Source organism: Diaphorina citri, unplaced genomic scaffold, assembly GCF_000475195.1.
Source record: "Diaphorina citri unplaced genomic scaffold, Diaci psyllid genome assembly version 1.1 scaffold7115, whole genome shotgun sequence".
Lineage (NCBI taxonomy): Eukaryota > Metazoa > Arthropoda > Insecta > Hemiptera > Psyllidae > Diaphorina > Diaphorina citri.
The window spans coordinates 8,521-10,603 of NW_007384491.1; the positions used below are offsets into that span (position 1 = coordinate 8,521).

The window sequence follows — 2,083 nt, forward strand, 5'->3', positions numbered from 1 at the left end:
CGAAATGTCCCTGAATATCACGTTTGAAAAATCCCCAAAACTGTCTCCCTTGACATTTACGGACCGCTAGAATAGCAGGCTTTAGCTTCTCTCTGCCATTGGTCCTTATCATTCCTCTTGCGGGGCACTGGATCGCGAATGTCCTGTCCACTCCCCTCTGTCAACTTTCTACCTAAAAACCGTCCTATCACTACCTTTACCAACTTTTTAAGTAACACTCAGAAGTAGTGAGGTTCTTTTTAGCCGGCCAGTCAAAGATCAAAGATGTAACTCGAATCGGGGTACACGCGGCACGACACAAATGAGGGAAACCTAACAACCTTGCTAGCAGTTACCTGTGGAAATGTAAGTGACCTCCGTCAACGTATACCCGGCATTTACAAACAGCTGTTGGCTGCATGAAAGAAGTTGCTAGACTGAAAAACTGGATTTAACAAGATGAGAGAACCTTCTTGAACACAGCTAACTGTAGATAGAGATAAAAAATTCAGAGCTAAGTAGATGGATAGATAGAAATGGAGGAACTTGGGATTGGTATGTGAATTAAATTAACAAAGTACACACGACTGTTGTATACCTCATACTCACTACATACTGTATGTGCTTATCTTAAGTTACCTGTTTTGCCATATGTGAGCTATTGGATAGTTGGAGTTGTTTTTAGCTAGATTTTCTTTAGGGATGAGCTGATTCATCTTGGCTTAGGAAGTTCCTGGTTAAATACCTTTTTTCTCTTTGTCCATATTATGTATTTCATTTATTAATTTTCTGCGATTGTTAATTTGCAATAAATAAACAAAAATTATTTTAAAAAATATATATATTGTACTTATGCCTATGGTCGAACCTATCCTGCCTCGATGGTGTAGTGGTCAAGACGCTCGCTCTCCAGTCTGGAGAGCGGGGGCTCAATCCTGGCCGAAGTATGTCATTTTATCCTCGGCCTTGTTTGTGAGAATTCGACTACAATAGTAGAATATTAACCTAACAGCCTAACCTACTGTTGGAGGTTAGGCTGTTACCTACCTTTTTTTTTCTAGTTAAGCAAGGTCTTCTTACTGAATTGTTAGTTGTATGTATTATTCTTTAACCCATCAAATATACGAGACCTTGTTTAGACTGCTGGGGTAAAGGGACTTTTCAGTCCTATTCGGGCAGGATAAATAAGGTATATTCTATTCTATTCTATCCTACCTAGGTATGAAATACATAAGACCTTGTTTAGACTGCGGGCCTAAATAGACTTATCAGTCTCATTCTGGCAGTATAAACAGAGTAATCTTCTACTTTACATGGGTTTCCAGTCGATTTTGATCGACAAAGTGTAGAAGAACTCCAAGTCCACCCTGTAATGTAGTTCTTAAATAGAGACTAGATACCACCTCCTCCATATGCATTTCACATACATATGTACTCTAATGCATTATACACAACTAGGTATGTACTCCAATGCATTGTACCCACTATATGACTATACTATTTATGTACTTCAATGCATTATACCCATCTACCTCGATATCCTCAAATGAAGCGGTCAGTTAAGTTCTATCTCGACTGTAGAATCCCAACTTCCAATCGGGTTTAATAATCGTTAGATTGTGTAGATATAATCGTCATATTGTGGTGATAATTGCGGGTCAATTATCTTGTTTCGTAATCGCGGGTATCTCTCGTATGATAATAAAAATTGTGAGGAAATTTACACCAAAGTTGTGATATAATAACACAAAGAAACTGCATTTTTACATTTGTAAAAATAATAAAAAAATAAAAATGCCCATCTATTTTATGATTTGTGTTTTGTTCCCAGGTGAGAAGAAGACACTGACGGCGGAAAACATTCTGATAGCCACAGGAGGCAGACCGAACTATCCTGATATCCCTGGTGCTAAGGAGCATTGTATCTCATCCGATGATATTTTCTCACTGGAGAAACCCCCGGGCAAAACCCTCGTCGTAGGCGCTGGCTATATTGGTAAGTTGGAAACTTGGGATTAAAATTCAGGTTTCGCCAGCCTAGTTAGCTTAGTTGGTAGTGCGTCTGCCTTGTAAGCGCTAGGCCGCGGGTTCGATTCCCGCCCGG

General features: G+C 39.5%; 1 protein-coding gene across 1 annotated transcript in view; it reads left to right on the forward strand.

Moving 5' to 3' along the window:
* The window catches only part of LOC103522158 (thioredoxin reductase 1, mitochondrial-like), a gene marked incomplete at its 5' end in the record, with an annotated part of 10,178 nt that extends 8,180 nt beyond the window's left edge, over positions 1-1,998 (forward strand). The window contains one exon of the mRNA XM_008487259.1: positions 1,811-1,998. Coding sequence (XP_008485481.1) covers positions 1,811-1,998 — 188 coding nt within the window. The remainder of the gene's footprint in view (positions 1-1,810) is intronic.
* Between the last annotated feature and the right edge of the window lie 85 nt (positions 1,999-2,083).